This window comes from Stegodyphus dumicola, chromosome 3, assembly GCF_044657685.1.
Source record: "Stegodyphus dumicola isolate Sdum_Otavi_A_Nest chromosome 3, ASM4465768v1".
Taxonomy (NCBI): domain Eukaryota; kingdom Metazoa; phylum Arthropoda; class Arachnida; order Araneae; family Eresidae; genus Stegodyphus; species Stegodyphus dumicola.
Genome location: NC_140770.1, coordinates 23,779,441 through 23,799,171, shown reverse-complemented (window position 1 = coordinate 23,799,171; position 19,731 = coordinate 23,779,441). Strand labels below are relative to the sequence as shown.

Here is a 19,731-nt window from a genome sequence, read left to right as displayed (position 1 = left end):
ATTCTGAAATTCTGAAAGCGATTCGGATAATCAGGGATTCGGATATTCGTAGTTCGGATAATTGGAGTTATTCCGTACTTAGAAAAGAGAGAGTGTTTAGGCGTTCATAGTGGCGTGTGTTTGTCTTCTGTCTATTTCATTCTTGAATCTATTACTCTCGTAAGTACCTGTTGATAATCGCTGGCTAGTTTGTCTAGCTTCGGCTAAGTCTACTTTAGTTCGTGTTAGCTTAGCTTCGTATTTTCTTATCCTGATTTAAAAGCCCGAGTGGAGGCTTTCCTGTAAGCCCAAAAAGGGAGCCAACTCTTATAATTTATTTGAGTGAATAAAAGGGTACTTTAACACTTCTTGTGTCTATGTTGTTAGGGTTTGAAATCAACGATAAGTCCCTAAGTTCCTCGGTTTTTTTATCATAGACAAAGTAGCAATGGATATTATAATATTATTGAAATTTAATAGTAACAACATTGATGCTACTTTGGTAGACGGTTGCACGGTTTTTGGCGATTTTGTTTTCCTAGCGAGCGATACGACTTACGGTAAACCCATTGCTAGACAAGTTACTTATGGTAACCGATACTTTGTTGTCATTTTATTTAAAAAATAATGCTTTTTATTATGCATAAATTCCGTGTTTTAAATATTATTTATGGCTCCTAAATATTAAAAATTAATTTAGTTTTGCATTTTCATTTGAAATAAAAATTGTATTGTTTATGATATTTTATGGAATTTTATGTTGTGGATGATGTAATGAATGACGTCACATTACTTTAAAAGTAATTGGTTTTAATATCTATAAATTTAATCTAATGTTTTAAACATTATTTATGGCTGTTAAATGTTAAAATACAATTTAATTTTGCATTTTTTAAAAAATGATTTTATTATGTATGTTTATTTAAATAATTTAAATTCTATTCGTGATGCAATCAGCTGTATGATTGGTTACAGAATATTTGTGCATTACCGCGCCATTTTAAAATTTTATTATTCATCTCTTCAAATTCTTTAGATTACATTTTTCAAATTTTTTTCCACATTTTTTCAAATTTTTTCCTTAGATTACATTTTTAAAATTATATTACATTTTTCAAATTTTTTCATTGATATCTAAATTATGATTCCGTTTTTTTTTTTTTGCGGTACTTATCTATATACGACAGGTTAAATACTCAAAAAAATGTAACTACATATTTTTTTTTACTTTATAATTGTATACTTCAATTTTTATTAAAATACATCGTTTTCAAAAATTGCCGAGATATTTATTGCCACATATGTTTTAATGCTAAATAATTATACCCTAAAAAACTTCATAACTCGGATTTGAATTTAAGTAATATTTTAATTCTTTTAAAAGTTGATATGATGTTTTTAATTACATGTTCAATTTAAGTAATATTTTAATCCAATTAAACGTTGGCGCAATGTTTTTATAGCGGTGTTTTTATTCTATTTCTTAGCTATAGGAAAGTAATAATTTAACCTTACTTTAGTATTTTATATTCAAAGTCAATGTATTTATTTACATTTGTATGCCATCTTAAAAAACGACATTTTCAACAAAAAATTAATCCAATATTTTTAACGATATTTATTTTTTTTAAAGTTTCGAATACTTTGCTGTGCGTAAACTACGTAAAAAACAGCGTTTTTCAAGATGGCTGACGATTGTAAACACCGCACCAACAATTGCGCCAAAGTAAATCGCTCAAAATCCTTGCAACCGTCTACCAAAGTAGAACCACAACATTATGCGGATTCAGGCTGCAGTATGTGAATTTGTTCTTTATGAATAGTTTCAAAAGTAATCATAGCATTCGTCTCTAAATTGTAATCAAAACTAAAAATAACCTTGAAATAAGCATTCCTTTTGCATTAGGAATATGAATTTTTGAAAATTTAAATAATTAAAAAGATATACTATATTAAACTCACAAATTTTCAAATAGATAATTTTTCACTTAAACTGCTGTAAGTAGAACATTAAATAAGATAAGATGTAACTCAAAATGATAAAGACTTTTATGCATTAAAGATAATAATACTAATTATAGAAATAGACATACATTTATGCAGATTTTTCATTATTTAATTTCTTCAAATATAATGCAGAACTCTAACATTTGGTGGCAACAGTCTGATTCGACGTAAATTCGCAAAACGAAAACAATAGTTCCTAAGGGACAAAGTTTCTTTGGATTAAAAATTTGAAACGTTTCAGATTATAACGGTTGCACAAAAGGATTTGCTAAGGAGTTTCACACTGCCGCTGTTCTGCTGTTACACTCACTTCTACTAACGCATTTTAATTTTTTCCTTTTTAGGTTTATTATTAAGCATAATTTTTAGACTTACACTATACAAAATTTAACAACAAAATCACAAAATTTTTAAGAGCAGCATAGCAGTATGCTTTTGGAATTTCCGATGCGGGGCAACTGTTGACATGCATTTTTCAATCATTTCTCAGTTCACCGTATCAACGTTCAGTTTTCTCCTAAGATTGTTTTGCAAAACCTTTCGTTGCCTTTTTATTATTAAAGTTTTGCGTGTTTAATTTATGTATTGAATATCACGTTCTTGGAGCTTAGGCCACAAAAATTTGATTCAACAGAAAAATTACAACATATTTGTAAACAGCATGTCATTAGATATTATCCGATAGACAATGTGACGCGTTGGAGATAATTATTTTTACATACAGTGTAGCTGTTACCGTGAAAGACCGAAATTGGAGAATGTCGAGTTTCACCGGAGAATATCAACATTCATCAAATACGTCGGTGAAAGACCGAATATTTCACTACATGCTTGTATATTCGGACCCTCATCGGTGTATGTCGACAACCACAGATATGCTCTGGTGAAAGTAGAAAAGAGAGGTCATAAAGTGCCATAATAGTAGTTTAAGTTGTTGCAATAAATAAGATTTGAATCACATAATTTAGTAAGTTTTTTATGACTGTTATTTTATTTTCTCATTTAGAACGTACTGTATAATTAAGTAAGTTTTTTAACTTCTATTATTTTCCTTTCTCATTTTGAATGTATTGTGTGTTTTAGGTTCTCATGTTCTTATTTCAAGTCTCAAGTGCGTTTATTCGCGACTGAATTACGGAGAAGAAAATATAATATTGTTATATGTTAAACATTCACCACTAGTACATGGTGAATGTCGACATTGACCGGTGTAAGTCGGAAATAAGAGTATTTGGAAAATATTTCGGGCGTACACCAAGAGACTATGTGAATGCTGACATTCACCGGCGAAAGTCGACATTCTCCAGATTTCGGTCTTTCACCGCAACATAGCCACTGCTCTTTGAAATCGTTGAGTCTGTTGATCAGAAATTCGTTAAAAGTTTGAGAAAATATGAAATAGGTAATAAAATTAATTCGAAATTCAAAATTCGGGCTTCCAGACGCCCACGTTTGGACGGAGTTATTCAAAAACTGATAGCTCTGGAAATACTGTTGTTTTTTCCAATGCTAGAAACATTATTACATTTATGCAGTTTCTTCATTATTTAATTTATTTAAATATAATAAAGGGCGATAATATTTGGTGGCAACAATTTGAAACGTGATACGCCGTTTATAGTGATTCGACGTAAAATGCCATTTCGAGACTAACATCCCATTAAGGACTAACATCTCTTTTGGATTAATAAACTATTTTAAAGCGGGGAAGAATACATAATTTTAAAGCACTGAAGCTTCAAGCGAAAGAAATCATAAACAATGTTTTCATTATTTAATCAATAACTTTAAAAACTGACAAGGCAAGATTTCGGACTCCGTGTCGCCAGTCGCCATGGAACTTTTAAAACCGATCAAGTATATGAGCGAAACAACGGATGCAAAGTATGGTATTTCGTAAACATCCCCATCTTCCAAGAGCGTATAAGTGGTGCGAACGCCCGTAGTATTAGCAGCCATATATAGACAAATGTCCAAATACTTATTGATAGACAAATGTCCAAATACTTATTGGTAGACAAATGTCCAAATACTAATTGGCAGACAAATGTCCAAATACTAATTGGTAGACAAATGTCCAAATACTTATTCGTAGACAAGTGTCCAAATAGTTATTGGTAGACAAATGTCCAAATACTTATTGGTAGACAAATGTCCAAATACTTATTGATAGAAAAATGTCCAAATACTTGTTGATAGACAAATGTCCAAATACTTATTGGTAGACAAATGTCCAAATACTAATTGGTAGACAAATCTCCAAATACTAATTGGTAGACAAATGTCCAAATACTTATTGGTATACAAGTGTCCAAATACTTATTGGTAGACAAATGTCCGAATATAGACTGTAACGTATTTTGCAGTTTTTATCGAAATAACAGATGTCCTTTTATGTAAAAACATAAACTTTTATTCTCAATACCCAAATATAGATAATTTAAATTCAATCCTATCCGTTACAGCTTCCCACTCCAGCTTACAATTGCAGTTTCTTTCTCTATAAATTTTTCATACAAATACTAGCTGGTAACCCTTTCAGAATAGCAATTCTAAACATTTTGTCATGTTGCTCATCAACGGTTATACGGTACAAATATGATTTTGTGACTAAAATATCAAGGATAAATATCAAGGATATTATAACCCAAACCTAATATATCTCGGATATTCGAAGCATTATGTTGCCAACGAGTCACACGTCACGCACTCTTAGAATTTCATACACAAATCACGAAGAATGGATTAGGATTATTCAATTATGGCAAAGCACACGAGGGCTATCGACTTTCTAAGGGAAACTGGCTCGTATACACGTTACACATGGGAAAACCACGAAAACCCAACGCAGCCAGCCGGCTAGCAGAATTCGAACCGCGAACCGAACTACCAGTGTTCAGTTTCTTTACCGCTCGGCCGTTGGTGGGCCACAAATAATGAAGAATTCGTGTCATTTTTTGTTCTATTATACCACCTCTGTCATAACTGTGACAATATATCGCACTTTATTCGGTTTCTTTCTTGTACTTTCAGAAACATTGTTGTTAAATATTTTTGTTACTCGGGCGAAAAAGCTTACAAGTGTGTTTGGGAACAATGCTGCATATTGGGTAATTCTATGTCACTTCCCCCCCCTCACTAATATTTTTGCGCTTACTAGGAATTCATTAGCTGGTTACTTTGAGCTTACTATGAATTTGGATCAAGAGCCCCAGTCCCCCATACCAGAAGAAACAACAACAGACTACAAATCCACCTCTGCCGAACTTTATTGTGAGCACAATACATTCTGAAAGGAGACATTCTCTAGGCAGAAGCCAGAAGATGACCTTGCCTTCCGAACGGTAGAGGGTGAACCTTGATTTCTCCCTCCAGAGAACCCGTTTCCCATTGATCTACGGTCCACTGTTGACGTACTTTGCACCACATTAACCGAGCAGGGCGGTTGGATATTTTGATCATAGGTTTATGGACGGCAGCTCGACCATAAAACTAAGCAGATGGGCTTCCTATTCGGTAGCATTCATGGAAACAACACTCCCGGGTGCCTGTTGAAACTCCTGTTGGACCATCGGCTGGATGTGGCTGTTCCGAGGTTCTCTAGACAGTACCCGTCGGTCCCTATTTCTGAGTTTCGTGGGTATGCTTACTCGGCGCACATTCCGACAATCACAGCACACCATCCACTTTTAAATTACATAGGCCAGTGTCTATTTTGGGTGATTCAGATTGATAGATATGCCCCTTACGTATCGGCCATTTCAGGGATACCCGACGTTTATACCTTTCTCGGAATCGGATAATTCTGCACTTCGTGGCATCTTGCATTCTACTAATGCCAATGCCTTTTCCTACATGATATTTAGCGGCGGAGGGTGGGACGTAGTCAGAACCGCAGATATCGGCAGTGGCATGCCAATATCTTGTCCAAATACTTATTGGTAGACAAGTGTCCAAATACGTATTGGTAACAAATGTCCAAATACTTATTGATAGACAAATGTCCAAATACTAATTGGTAGATAAATGTCCAAATACTTATTGGTATACAAGTGTCTGAATGCTTATTGGTAGACAAATGCCCAAATACTTATTGATAGACAAATGTCCAAATACTAATTCGTAGACAAATGTCCAAATACTAATTGGTAGACAAATGTCCAAATACTAATTCGTAGACAAATGTCCAAATACTTATTGGTAGACAAATGTCCAAATACTTATTGGTATACAAGTGTCCAAATACTTATTGGTAGACAAATGTCCAAATACTTATTGGTAGACAAATGTCCAAATACTAATTGGTAGACAAATGTCCAAATACTTATTGGTAGACAAGTGTCCAAATAGTTATTGGTAGACAAATGTCCAAATACTTATTGGTATAAAAGTGTCCAAATACTTACTGGTAGACAAATGTCCAAATACTTATTGGTATGCTAAATGTTCAAATGCTTATTGGAAGACAAGTGTCCAAATACTGATTAGTAGAGAAGTGTACAAGCACTTTAGACAGAATAATTAACTAAACGATCTCACTATGTCTTCCTGCATATGTATGCAATACATTTGAATACCATTATATATTACATAATATACTATTCTTATTTGATGATTAACATACTACATAAATTGGAAGAATTTATTAAGAATTAGTACTTACGTGGAACAGTCGAAATAGTTCTGTTTTTATCTCTGTTTTCCAGCCTATGACCACCGGCCCTGTCGCCTATTGTGAACTTGGCAGACGTTTTGCAAATTTTCTGAAAAATGAAAAGTTAAAGAAAATGTATAATTATTCATATTCGTATTATTCATTTTAACACATTTAAGGCAAAATTAATAGCTATTTTCTCTACTACAAAATTAGGTAAGATTATAAGAATTATCGCTTTTCCCCCGTATGTGCTGTAGTGGTGTAACTGATAGTATATCCAACTACAGTTCGAAGATGAGTGATCGAATCCCATTGAATGCATACTAGTTGATATATCATGTTTCCTACTCGTAAATAAGCCTAAATGTCATTACAATGGAGCCATAACCAACAATTTGGTGGGCAATTATTTGTCAACATCTGCGTTGGGTCGATTGCGTCTAGTGCATCTATATTCGTATATAAATAAGAAAAAATTCAAATAGAAGTTAAAACTAAGCTTAAGTGATTGAGTATTGACAACTTTAGTCGATTGTTGTGTAAAGGCGTACCGAATGCTGTTTCAAGTAAGAGCTATAGCTACTAGTTGGCGAGTTTTCCTCTAATTGAAAATTTTGTTTAATACCAGCCGTGCAAAGACAGGCAATCACTGGTTTAAATCGAAAGTTTTTAACTGCATGTAAGGACTTCATTGTTGCCTGTTATTCCCGCAAGAAGAGGAAGTGAATTTATGTTCGTTAGTTGAGTTCTGCACTTCGAGCTGAAGTCAACAAAAAATTCTAATTGTCCACTTTTTCATTTCTGTTATATTTACTTAAAATTCCGGTATTGATCATTAAAAATGGGACAAAAATTAGCCTCGCTGACTAGAATATATACAAATAAAGATGAATGTCCGTGTGTTCGTAATTCATACAAATCTAGAGTTTTATTTCGATCTGAAAGGAATCTGACACTTTGACCTCCAAAACAAAAGAAAGGTCACTGTCGACATAAGATTTCGAAAAATAACACCATGTTGCGCATACTCAGAACGTTTATAGTAGGAAGCTGCCCTTACGACACCCATATTAGGGTCACGTCGCTTAAGTTGCGTTTTCGCTATCAGAGAAAGTCATACATGCTAAGCAAGGAATTTATAACCTTCTTTACCAAAAGTAAATATTAATATTTCTACACAGTTTCAGTTTTGAAATCCTATCACCCATCTTAGATTCACGTCAGCTTTGCTGCGTTCCCGCTATCAGATCTTACCTAAAACCGTTAGATGAAACCTTCCTTGCTTACTCATTAGAGCAATTTAAGATTTAATTTAAGAGAAAATTTAAGAACCTTTAAAAGTATAATTTGAATGGACCCGTTATCAGTTTTTCGGGATTATTTCGAAAACGGGGAAGAAATCGACCAAAGTGGATGGCGATTTTCCGAAAATTCATTTCCGAGAGGAAAATATTCTGGAATGGTTCAGGCTTTCAAGATCATCCAAAAGGGCTATTTTAATGTTTAATAATATGGTTTATCAGTAGGGAAAATAAATAGAGATGGTCCAGGTGAAATACCGGAGCATTTTATAGGATACCAGATGACTATACATTTAGATTAACATGAGAGCATTATTAACATGGGAGCATTTTGCTTTAATCAATTCGATTAAAAAGTAAATAATGATAATATTTTTTAGACTTGCGTCTATTGATTTTAAATAGTTTAGTTTGTGAATTAATAACAAAATGATTAAATTTAAAAGAATAATATGTTACATTTTTCCGAATCGGAACAGACTCGAATGAAAAGTGAAACAACTCAGTAAAGTTAAACAAAGCAAAATCGTGTGTCTGGAGACTAACCGCCCTCTACGGTTTAAAAAAAAATATCAAAATCATCGGCTTTTAGTGAAAATGCTACATGGCGCCGTGGTGCTTCTACATTATTCTATTTTTTTTTATACATTTTAGTACAATTTTAAACAATTCATCTTGAATGAAAATTATAATAAAATCACTGTGAATCTCAAATATAAAAATCTGATGTGTACATCACATGACTTCCTTGTATTGGAATATTAAATTATACGCATTTTTTCCTGCATTTCATTTAAACTTATTGGATTGAATTAAATCTACTTCGCCGACAGCGCATAAAACACAATAGAATAAATGCATTCTTTAAAATTCACTCTAGTATTTGTTTACCATAGCGACACTCTGGCGCTAGATTCACTTTACAGTATTAATAATTATATAGCAGTTAACTTATACAATAATTATATAACGGAAACTAAGTTAACTGTTGTATAATCCAATAATTATATAACAGTTAACGTATATATTTCGTTCATATTATAACTCATAATGCACAAAATTTATATCATTTAAAGAATAGAATTATCTAATCGTTGCCACATGTTCTATTCAAATACTATAATAAAGCTAGAACGATGTATGAAAGAAATTAAGCAAACAAAACAAGAAAGAAACAGTTTTTCACAGACAATTGAGTATTTCTCATTCAATTAATTCAGTTCTCACTTCGCGACAAGGCAAAAATACATAAAAACTCAAAATATCTGTATTAAAAATGACGAAGTAAATCTTAAACACTTATTTCCTCGAAAAAATTCCAGAAAGGATTAAGCATTTTTTAATTCGCAATAATAAATGAAGGCGTTATCTTTGTTGTTGCGAAGCTACTTTTCTCTAGATTGGCAACAAATCCACTAGTCTGCTGTTTCGAATGTAAACAAGCAATGGCCGCCATCAAAAAAATTGTTAGGCTTAGGGGCACTTAAACAACTTTAAAATTGTTGATAATTCTAAAAATATTGCATAGAGATTTACTAAAGGCATAAAAAACTTAACCGGAAGATAAGAACAACATAATTCAATCATTTTTAAAGCAAAAAATGTACAATTTACAAACATATAAGAGTAAAGAAACTGAGATCACTGAGCCGGGTAACAGAGTGGATATATATATAAATATATTTATATACGTTTGGTGTGGCCGATTGCAACAAAAATACGAGGTGCACATCTACATGTTATAGTAGTCCTATATACAAAATTTCAAGGTTCTGAGGCTATTCGTTTTTGAGTTATGCGAGATACGTACGTACATTCACACGTTCGTACAGGCACCACGAAAAATTCTCTTCAGAATTCATTTTAAAGCAGTTTTATAATTTTTTGGAGGAATCGAGTATTTTATTCTGTCCTTAAGTAGAGATATCACGCAAAAACATCGTTAAATTGCATTCGATAGCGGTCAAAGTGGATATTTTCGTTGAAATATGCTGCCTGAAACTTTTCGCGATTACAATACTTCCTTTTTACTTCGTACAAGGAAGTAAAAAAACTGACGTTTTTTCCTAGAAAATACTAGTAATCCCGGCGGTCATACGAAATGACCGCTGTTCTAGATATTGTAAATTGTAATTAAAATGATCTGTGCAAAGGTATCTGCTAATTCAAACCGAATTAATCTGAATTAGTTTATTTACTGCACAAGATGAATTTCTGTTAAATACGCAAAGTGTAAATACTTGATCCCACTCCGGCAAGAATACTAAATAACAAATATCCTCGTGAACAGATTCCGTGAAATAAAGATATAATTACAGTAGTAAACCATTTCAAAAACAAATGATTGCCAATGCAAACAAATGTTCACGTTCCCCCTGACTCGCTCAATTTGCGTTCAGCTGAAAATTCAGTTTAAAATACAAAAACAGATTTAATAATTTTAAAGGGAAATGAATTACATGCATTCCATAGCCATTTTACTTTCACGTAAACTGAAAAACACTTTCCGAAATAAAATTATGTACCCTATTTTCTTAATGGACTCGATCCACTCGTTTATGTAGAAAAACTTAAATGAACTGAAGTTCAGAAGTCGTTGAAGAATAGCTTGGTAAAGAAAGCAAAACTGAATTTCTGTAAGCACGGATGCAGTAAAGTAGGTTTAGATAAAGAAGAACAAAATTCCAAAAGAACTCTGTCTTTAGCAGCACGAAAGAAGGAAGGGAGGGAAGCTTAGGTACAATGGCGACACTGACAAGTTTTACGAGAAATGTAAGGAAGCACTGGAATTTATGAATGCCGAAGTTTGAAAGTATGCCCTAGAGATTCTTCGGAGAACAGTAATATTTTTTTTAGGACGACATATTTCTTTTCTTTTCCACACTCTCCCAATTTCGTATAAATACAACACGAAAAGACTTTTGAAATAAACTGTATATCAAAAAGACACTAGCAACTCGTATGTTGACGGAAATATAGACTGATAAGGTTAGAGCTATTGATAAAATTAAAATCTGTTAGGTTTTAATTTTAATGGGAAAAACTTTAATGGGAAAAATTTTAATGGTAAAAACTTTAATGGGAAAAATTTTAATGGTAAAAAATTTAATGGGATAAAAACGGGAAATATTTATTGTTAACAAACTATTTCCCATCGCTATAAACTTTCCATTTACACAATACGTTCACAAAGTGTTAGGAATGCAATAGGCGCGGTTAATGTTATCACTAGGATATTGTTATTGGACTATGGAAGCCCTGCCCTTTCGTTTACGAATACGCGAAAAATACGTCTCTTATTGTGACCAATAATTCTATTAATGTGATCCAAACATTTTACAATACATTCTTTAAAGTGGAGTAAATCTGTCAAATAGGTGAAAATAAATTATAAAAATTGCCAAGGGACAGAGACAGGTTGCCAAGTGAGGAATTAAAACGCCAAAGAGCTTGGTTTGGATTTTACTCAACACTTCAAAATTAAGCCAAAAAGCAACACTATTTTAGATTGCTAGCCGGGCGTGCTTGCCAACTATAACCTGAAAGCCCGCTGTAAAAAAGGAGAAAATGCTATACACTGTCCTCCACTTAAAGGGCTATTCAAAGGGGAAGGAGCCAGTCACCAAATCCTGGGGGTGACGATTATCCTCCACCACATTTTAGTTCGGGCACCTTTTATAGAGTAACTAGAACTTTTAGAAGCCTGGAAACCGAAAAAATGAGTGATGACCTCTTCGGAATTCGAACTCCGGATCTCAGACTGCCAGCCAGATGTGCTTCCAATTACACCATGAAGGTATGGCACCACGGAGGAAGGAGAAAATACCTTATATATGAAACTGCAAATTGAGTTGAGTCATTAGGTTACTTTGAAACAGGAGTATATGAAAAATTAGCAATGCCCTTACTTAATCGCGGTGAATGTATTGCCATTAAACCACGAAGGCATGCTGAAAGGCGAGAGAAAATACCTTATATACTCCCCCTTTTAAAGGGTGACTGGGGATTAGAGGAACCAATCACCAAATCCTAGTGGTGACGAATTATTTTCCACCAACATTTAGTTCGGGCGCCCCTGTAGGTACATTAAGTTTCTTGAAGCAGGAGTACACGAAAAATGAGCAATGCCTACTCCGAGACTCGAATCTAGACCTCTCGAATACGCGCTGTTACCTTTACACGACGAAGGCATGTTGCAATGCGGGAGAAAATACATTAGAAGTTTAATCATCATATTATATAGCATAGTTACGCTGTTTAAATCTTAAATATGCCACTGAGGCAATTGCAGGATATTTGAAATGCAAAACTACAGTTTGTGGTAAATCCACATAGTTCAGCGATTTCTAATTTACATCTGCATGTTCACTATACTAATTTGCCTCAAAACATATAAGCAATAATAAATTATTTGTCCAAAGGGGCTTTGTCCCTGAAGGACTATTGGTTTCGTTTTGCGATTTTGCGTTGAATCACTATAAATGTCCTTTTCACTTTTCAAACTGTTGCCACCGAATGTTAGAGTCCTGCATTATATTTGAAGAAATTAAATAATGAAAAATCTGCATAAATGCATGTATATTTTTCACATTGTGATAAAACAACGGTACATAGAGCCATCGAATTTTGAATGTTGTAATCCTATAGCGAATATGGGCATGTGTAAGCCCAAATTTCAAATTCGGAATTTGTTTTATTATCGATTTCATATTTTGTAAAACTATAACAAATTTTTCATTAACAAACTCAAGGATTTCGAAGCGAGCAATGGCAACGTTTTACAGAAAAAACATTTTTATCTCCAGCGCGTGAGGCTGTGTATCGGAAATCCTAAAGATATGCTCAATTTAAAATTATTTTGCAATATTGCTGTTGAACTGAATTTTATGGTTTAAGTGCGAAGAACGTTTTATTTAATAAATAAAGGTAACACAAAATGTTAAAATGCCCCTTTGGACGTAATTTAAAATCTGAAATCTTTCAGATTTTCTTTTTCTTCTTTTTGTTCATTTAATTTTTTTTTTTTAAATTTTTACAGCATACTAAAATCTTGTGTTTAATTCAACAGCTTGCCTTTCTTTCTATCATAAACAAATGAAATATAGGCAGAATCATGGTTCTATTATACATTCACCTACATTTTTATTTCTTATAATTTATTCTAAAGTGTAGTCGCAGGTTGTAGTTTCGAGGAAATAAGGTAAATCTCTGTACTTCTGGCCGAAATAAAAATAATCCCAATCTAAATTTGGTCAGCAGGGTCACCTATCTCTTCCTAGTTTCTTAAGTTAGAGGGGTGACTAAGACGAATTATCACACCTCCCCATCTGTGGTCTCGCCTCCAAGCGATTTGCACCTCTAGCTTGCAAATGGAAGAACCACGGTTTAAATCTTAGCCCGGGTACACTTCGTGTTTCACATTTTCTGGCTTCGAAATTTTGAATAAACTGTACAACTTAAATGTATGAATAAAAATAAATGAAGCAAAAATCTAACGGAAGCTTAAAAATACATTACTAATATCTAGATTAAATATAACCGAAGATCATCCGCATATTCCGAAAATCTTGAAAATTGGAATATCGTTTTCTTGTAGACCAGAAACACAGTTATTTCACTGCAAGTAAAGGAGTATCCTTTCTTCCTTTATTGCAGCATTTTATTTGAACAAAATTTACGTATTTTAAATAAAAGTAAATATAATTTCGGTAAACGAAATCAGAGAACACTCTTTCTTCAGCAAAATAATTAATAAATAATGCTATTGTTAATTTATCAAACATATGAGTCATCACTATTTTACTATATGAAGTCATGAAATTAAAATGAATAATAGATAATTCCACTGTTATAATTCTAAATTATATCGCATTAATAATAAATTTACTAAAAAGAAATCAAGAAATTTAAATTAACAGCAATTAATGCCACTGTTTATTTGCTCAAACATATAATTAATAATAATTTTACCAAAATGAAATCATGAAATTTAAATAAATTTCTTCTTCTGTCTCTTAAATCATATCTTCACTTTAATACCTCTAAAACTTAAAAATTTTAAAAACAATTTATTTCTCAGGGTTAATGTCAAAAAAAAAAAAAAAAAAAAATGGAAGAATGCTGTCAAAAATAGTATGAATCGGGAATGAAATGCCAGAGTTTTTATTTGTATCGTAAAAATAGAAAAGTAGGCCAGAACGTCAAAAAACTATGATTTATCCATTTGTTAGACATTACTGTCATTTTCAATAACAGACATAAAAAAATATTTTAGAACGCGGAAATGTGGTCTGTAATTCGAAAAACTCTAGCTATATATCTGAAGCCTGAATTTTCTCTTTAAATGTTAGAAATTTTAATCTTTTCAATACTTTGTTCCGCTTCAGTTTGCCGAAATTAAATCGAGTTCATCGATGAATATATAAAACGGCCTCCTATATCCACCTTTGCAATAATAATTTCCTATTAAAATTTTTAAAAATGCACAAAAATATTACATTCAGGTATTTAAAAATGTGCATTAGAATGTACATAATAATTCAAGTATTATAATATTATTAATATATAATCTGTAACGATAATTAACATGTATTGCTGAAGAAGCCAAAAAGATTCAGCGCACTTTTCTTTATCATTGAATTTTAGCGTCAAATTACAAGCGTCATTGAATTTTAGCGTCAAGTTCAAATGCTTTACAAATAATTTGTGTTTTTGTAATCCTACACATATAATTTCTTAAGCACATGCAGAATCGAATTTTTTTACCCTTTCTTATTAGCCCAAAGAGCGTTAGCCCAGAAGTGCTATTAATTTCGTTTCGGCATTTTGCGCTCATTCACTTTTCAAACTGTTGCCACCAAATATTACAACCCTGTATTATATTTAACGAAATTAAATAATGAAGAATCTGAATAAACATATGCAAGTTTCTCGCACTGTGATAAAACAACGGTACCTAGAGCCATCAAATTTTGAATAACGTAATCCTCCATCGAATATGGAAACTCGAATTTGGAATTTGTTTTATTATCTATTTCATATTTTGTCAGACATTAAAGAATTTTGGATTAACAAACTCAAGGATTTCCAAGCGAGCAAAGGCAACACTGTATATAAAAAACAAAAACATTTTTATTTCCGGCTTTCGGGACTGTGTATCTGAAATTTTAGAGATATGCTCATTTTAAAATTACTTTGCGATATTGCTGTTGAATTGAATTTTATGGTCTAAGTTCGAAGAATATGATATTTGATAAATAAAGGTAGCACACAAAAGTTAAAAAAGCGCCCTTTTGGGCGTAATGCAAAATCTGAAAACTTTAAGATTTTTATTTTTTTACCATTTGATATGCTTATTTCTAGTTTTTAATTTATTCTGATTTTTTTTGAAGTCTCCATAGTAAGAAACTTAAAAGAAACTTTCAATGAGCGAAAACGTATAATTACAACAAAGAATAAATATTGATATTATTGCTTATTTATTTCGTTTAATATTTGACGAATGTATTTTTAATATCGTAAATCCTAATTAGAGCCTTGATACTGTTCACGGAGTCATTAAAATGACGCGCTCCGACATGATACCTCGGAGTGAGGCCATGACAGAAACATGAATTGACAATTCAAATAGACGATTTCTCAGAGCAAAAAGGCATATTATATATCCCTGGTACTGCATATTAAGCTTATATGGCTGTATGTATGTAAGTATTTCTTGAGTACTATTTTTCCCAATCGAAAACATTAAAGACGTTTTTCTTAAGACACAAGTTTTCATGCACGGTGCAGCTAATATATTCTTTAATTTAACACTGCCGGCCGTCAAAATTGCAACACCAAGAAGGAATGGTCTGACGAACGTCAAAATTACATGAAAGGAAGAAGTTGGGATATGCAGATGGTGGAGGTAGCTCAGAATGCCGTGCTATGACTCGAATAAGAAGAGGAAATGCTTACCAGCAAGTTTTGAAATTCGATAAAGGCAGGATCGTTGCCTATCGAAAGTGTAGATTATCTTTCCGAGATATCGCTGATCGCGATGGTCGACATCCAGTTACTGTCATGCGAATATAGAACAATAGGTTGCTGAGGATCGGTTACAGCCGAAAACATCGCGGCAAAAACATCGCGGAGAAAACAACGCAAGGCAAAAACGTCGTGCTACAAAACATCGTGGGAGAAAACATCGCAACGAGAAAACATCGCAGTTCTGAAACATCGTGGTACAAAACATCGTCGTCGAAAATAAAGCGGTTCAAAAACTTCGCAGTTTAAAAACATCGTCGTCGAAAATATCGTGGTAAAAATAAAGTATCTACAAATCATCGCATGACTATAACATCGCAGACATGCTTCTTTCAGGCTTTAATAACTGTAAATGGATATTCCCATATTGATTTGTGATCGCAAGATGGAAAGAAGGATAATTTTTTACTTTCATACTTTTTTCTTAACTAATAAATTTTTGCTGAGAAAATAAGAAGGAAACTTAACCATAGAAAATTAATGCAACTTATAGCACTTAATTCAATTTTAAACTGACATTGTTAACTAACAAAGGCCGTTAATAAATAATTTTTATAAAGTTTTTACTGGTAATGTTTCATGAAAAGTATAATCTATAATTTGCATTTAATTTTTTAGGCTTAAGTTTCCTTCTTACTTTTTCAGCAAACATTTATTAGTTAATAAAATATGTGAAAATAAAAATTATCCTTCTTTACATACTGCGCTCACAAATCATTATGGGAATATCCATTTACAATAATTAAAACCTGAAAAAAGCATGTCTGCGAAGTTATCGTCATGCGATGATTTGTAGATACTTTATTTTTTACCACGATATTTTCGACGACGATGTTTTTAAACAGCGAAGTTTTTGAACCGCTTGATTTTGAACCGCTTTTTTTTCGACGACGATGTTTTGTAGCACGATGTTTTAGAACTGCGATGTTTTCTCCCACGATGTTTTGTAGCACGACGTTTTCGCCTTGCGTTGTTTTCTCCGCGACGTTTTCGTCCGCGATGTTTTTGCCGCGATGTTATCGGCGGACACCTGAGGATCATACTGAACGGCATGCAGGATCCAACCCCCTCTCATGACTAATGCCAGAGAGGACAGTCATACATTGAGGTCAGCCCTGCAAAACCATACGACCACATCACGGACCACTAGTCAGGAAATGGGCATGTTTACAGCACGCCCAATATCAGAATGAAAGGTGCGTCGACGTTTGCAACAGCATAGACAGCAGTGTGACCATTACTTCGGCTTCCTTAACAATGCAGCATAGAGAGAGACGGCGACTCTGGTGCGCCGAACTATAAAGCTGGATACAGGAGTGGCACAATGTTGCGTTTTCAATCGAGTCCTGATTCTACGTGCAGTATGCTTTGAGGAGACCGCACGTCAACTGCTTGCATTCGATATCGGCATAGGGGCCCTTCACCTAGTGTAACGGTTTGGGCAGCGACTGGGTACACGACGCGCACATCTCTGGATCGGATCGACGGTAATTGGACGCCAGATCGGTATATTTCTGACATCTTACGTCCAGTGGTTGTGCCCCATCTTCGAGGTCCCAGAAAGATAATGCAAGACCATATGCTGCATGTAGTGTTCTGAATTTCTTCGATACACAGGTGACAGGTGAATGCAGGTCCCGGACACCCGGACGGCTTAATATGACAAATCGGGTGTCGTCCGGTACCCGCACCTATTTAGAACAACACAACCCTGGCGACTTCCTGAAAGGGCTGCATCGGAAATATATTAATGGAGAATATGTGGTATTGACGTGGCCAAACAAGGGCGTGTGCATATATATGCTTCAGTATACAATTAATAAAAAGTTTCATACATAGGTACATTGGTGGTATAGGTACATTGGATACATATGTATATTGGTCTAAGGGGTTAATGAGATAGGCAAAGAATAAACACTTATACATTAAAAGAAATGAAACACTGACGCAACTGGCGCAATAATGCAGAAGATGACAATTAATGAATACACGTAATCGTGTGTCATCCTATATGACTATACATAAACTACTAGAAATGATATGCATAAACACATACGAATGATGGCGATAAATGAAAACACATAATCATACATTATTCTACTGGACTATACACACATCAATAAAAATGATACATACACACCTATACGTTGACAGAAATGATACACTGAGAATGAACAATTCCACAAATATATTCGAGAACATATATGCTAAATGAATTGATTTTTGAATTTCGTACTTATGTAAATCAAGATATGTGCCAGCAAATATGGAGAGTAGTTATAAAATCAGTTTTCAGGAGCAAAAATACATTATAAATTATACCTGATATTCTCGCTGATATTCATTCTGCCTGGTGATGGGATTTTTGACTGACTTCTGCTTCATCCTCTGGGAGATCTCTGAAACAGGAAACCATGTCTGACCGCTGATCAATGCTTCTTCTAGGGTCTCGTAAATAAACTTATACTGATTCTGGAAAAGGACAAAAAACATCAAATTATAGCTTAGCGTCTTAGAAAATTATATTTGGTACATATCTGGCTTAATTTTTGGAAAATTTTATAACGAAATGTTCAGATTAGGATATAAGGCTCAAGTATGCTTTTCACTTCTTTGTATGAACAAAAAAAAAAAAAAAAAAAAAAAAAAAATCGCGAAAAATTGCGAATATCACATTTCAATGGAAATCATATTTCACTGAAATATCGCATTAAATGGAATATCATATTTCATTGGAAATACTCCATTTTGATCGTTCCCGAATCCATTTTGACAATTTTTTTGCATGACATCTGCACGTACAGACAGAATAAACGACTCCTTTTTCCAAAACGGATTGTAAAATGGATTTAAAATGGCATAAGACACTGAACATTGAAATTTTGCACATGGACTGCTATAACATGTATTTATGCACCTCGTTTTTATAGCAATCGGCATATGTTTATATACTATATGTCAGCCTCTCATTTGCCTTTATTTTTGCAGTTGTTGGTCGCAGTCATATGTTTCCAATTACAGATGTGTTTTACAGATGTTATTTTTGCAGTTGTTGGTCGCAGTCATATGTTTCCAATTACAGATGTGTTTTACAGATGTTATTTTTGCAGTTGTTGGTCGCAGTCATATGTTTCCAATTACAGATATGTTTTACAGATGTTATTTTTGCAGTTGTTGGTCGCAGTCATATGTTTCCAATTACAGATGTGTTTTACAGATGTTATTTTTGCAGTTGTTGGTCGCAGTCATATGTTTCCAATTACAGATGTGTTTTACAGATGTTATTTTTGCAGTTGTTGGTCGCAGTCATATGTTTCCAATTACAGATGTGTTTTACAGATGTTATTTTTGCAGTTGTTGGTCGCAGTCATATGTTTCCAATTACAGATGTGTTTTACAGATGTTATTTTTGCAGTTGTTGGTCGCAGTCATATGTTTCCAATTACAGATGTGTTTTACAGATGTTATTTTTGCAGTTGTTGGTCGCAGTCATATGTTTCCAATTACAGATGTGTTTTACAGATGTTATTTTTGCAGTTGTTGGTCGCAGTCATATGTTTCCAATTACAGATGTGTTTTACAGATGTTATTTTTGCAGTTGTTGGTCGCAGTCATATGTTTCCAATTACAGATGTGTTTTACAGATGTTATTTTTGCAGTTGTTGGTCGCAGTCATATGTTTCCAATTACAGATGTGTTTTACAGATGTTATTTTTGCAGTTGTTGGTCGCAGTCATATGTTTCCAATTACAGATGTGTTTT

The 19,731-nt window shown here is 33.4% G+C and overlaps 1 protein-coding gene across 2 annotated transcripts in view; it reads right to left on the bottom strand.

The window, feature by feature from the left end:
- LOC118184887 (receptor-type tyrosine-protein phosphatase kappa-like) overlaps window positions 1-19,731 on the bottom strand; it is a 640,424-nt gene that overhangs the window by 60,034 nt on the left and 560,659 nt on the right. For both annotated transcript variants that reach the window (XM_085812648.1, XM_085812647.1), the window contains exons 9-10: window positions 18,292-18,441; window positions 6,650-6,749 (exon numbers count right to left, since the gene is read on the bottom strand). In XM_085812648.1, the coding sequence (XP_085668774.1) occupies window positions 6,650-6,749; window positions 18,292-18,441 (250 nt within the window). The remainder of the gene's footprint in view (window positions 1-6,649; window positions 6,750-18,291; window positions 18,442-19,731) is intronic.